This window comes from Ambystoma mexicanum, chromosome 13, assembly GCF_040938575.1.
Source record: "Ambystoma mexicanum isolate Mex_15411 chromosome 13, UKY_AmexF1_1, whole genome shotgun sequence".
In the NCBI taxonomy this organism is placed as follows: domain Eukaryota; kingdom Metazoa; phylum Chordata; class Amphibia; order Caudata; family Ambystomatidae; genus Ambystoma; species Ambystoma mexicanum.
The window spans coordinates 353,873,946-353,875,270 of NC_090938.1; the positions used below are offsets into that span (position 1 = coordinate 353,873,946).

The following is a 1,325-nucleotide window of genomic DNA, read 5'->3' on the forward strand; positions in this document are numbered from 1 at the left end:
TTTGTAGTGTAGAATGCTATGTGATAGCACTTCCTGTTTTGTCAGCGGGTTAAAGGTCGCGTTCCATCGCATCCCGCGATATCACTTCGGGGTGGGGTCAAATGACATCACTTCCTGTGATGTCACCAGGGGTCAAGGGTCGTGTGATGTCACTTCCTCTACCCCTGGCATTTTGGTGAAATGACGTCCCTGCTGACTACCAGCGTCGATCTCCAAGTCAAGGCCTCAGAAGCCCCATTAGGGCGACAGAGAAAGACTTAAAAGAGGAACCCGCTCAGGCTCTGCCAGTGCCTGTGGTTTGTGTACAGGGAGGGGCTGGTTTGTGCTGCTGTGTGGGCCTTTGGTACAGTAATACTTGGCAGTGTCCTCCGTCCTCAGGCTGCCCATGTGTAGCCTCACGGTGCTGCTGGGGTTATCCCTGGAGATGGTGAACCTGCCCTGCACGGAGCGCGAGTAATATTTCTGGCTTCCATCTGGATATATGTACCCCACCCACTCCAGACACTTCCCGGGCGCCTGCCGGACCCAGTGCAGATCATAACCCCCAAAGCTGAACCCGGATCCCCGGCAGGAGAGTTCATGAGACTCCCCGGGCTTCTTAACAGCGTCGCCGACCTGGGTCAGGAGAATATCGGCGACAGCGCCTGAAAATACAAAAAGAGAGAGCTAACCATATTACAATCGCCTGTTCAAATATCTAATTATTAGCAGTGCATTTTCCTGAAAAGGATGTGACGCTCTTACCAGTGAAGCCATGTAGCAGGAAAGCCAATATCCACATGCTGCTGAGAAGGTGGGATGACATGATCCCCCGAATTCTAGAAATACCACAAATGTCCAAGATTTAAGAGCCCTTTACAGTCACCCCGATTTAACTTCACGCCCTGGCCCAGCTTTGCATGACAATGTGGAACATGTGACCAGTTTATGTAAATACATCTGAGGACAAAACATGGTGGAGGGGGTGGGACTGCACTATTTAAGTTGAGACATATTATATTATTACAAAACAAAGGGGGGTCTGGGAATCTCTCTACCAGCACCAACACAGCCCAATGACCTGTTCTTGGGTGAATAACCCCTGGGAGAGACTCTACCAAGTCTTTAGCTCACTGTCCCTTTCACAGAGAAGAAATGTCCCCACACATCAGCCTTTGTCCTGCCCAGGGGCAGTCCAGCGCCGAAATGCTAGGCAATTCTCCTCTGAACAAGAGTACCATCAGTAACCCCATACACGTGTTTCAGCCTTGTTGGGCATCATCAGTGAGGTGAAACTGTTGCCTCTCTAAGAACAGTGAGCAAGGGGTCCACATCTGGATCGTCCT

General features: G+C 50.8%; 1 gene segment (V, D, J or C); it reads right to left on the minus strand.

The window, feature by feature from the left end:
• Positions 1-237: 237 nt before the first annotated feature.
• On the minus strand, positions 238-805 carry LOC138520351 (immunoglobulin heavy variable 3-30-like). The segment is given in 2 exon segments: positions 238-644; positions 745-805. Coding segments are annotated over 2 exon segments (468 nt in total).
• Positions 806-1,325: the final 520 nt, after the last annotated feature.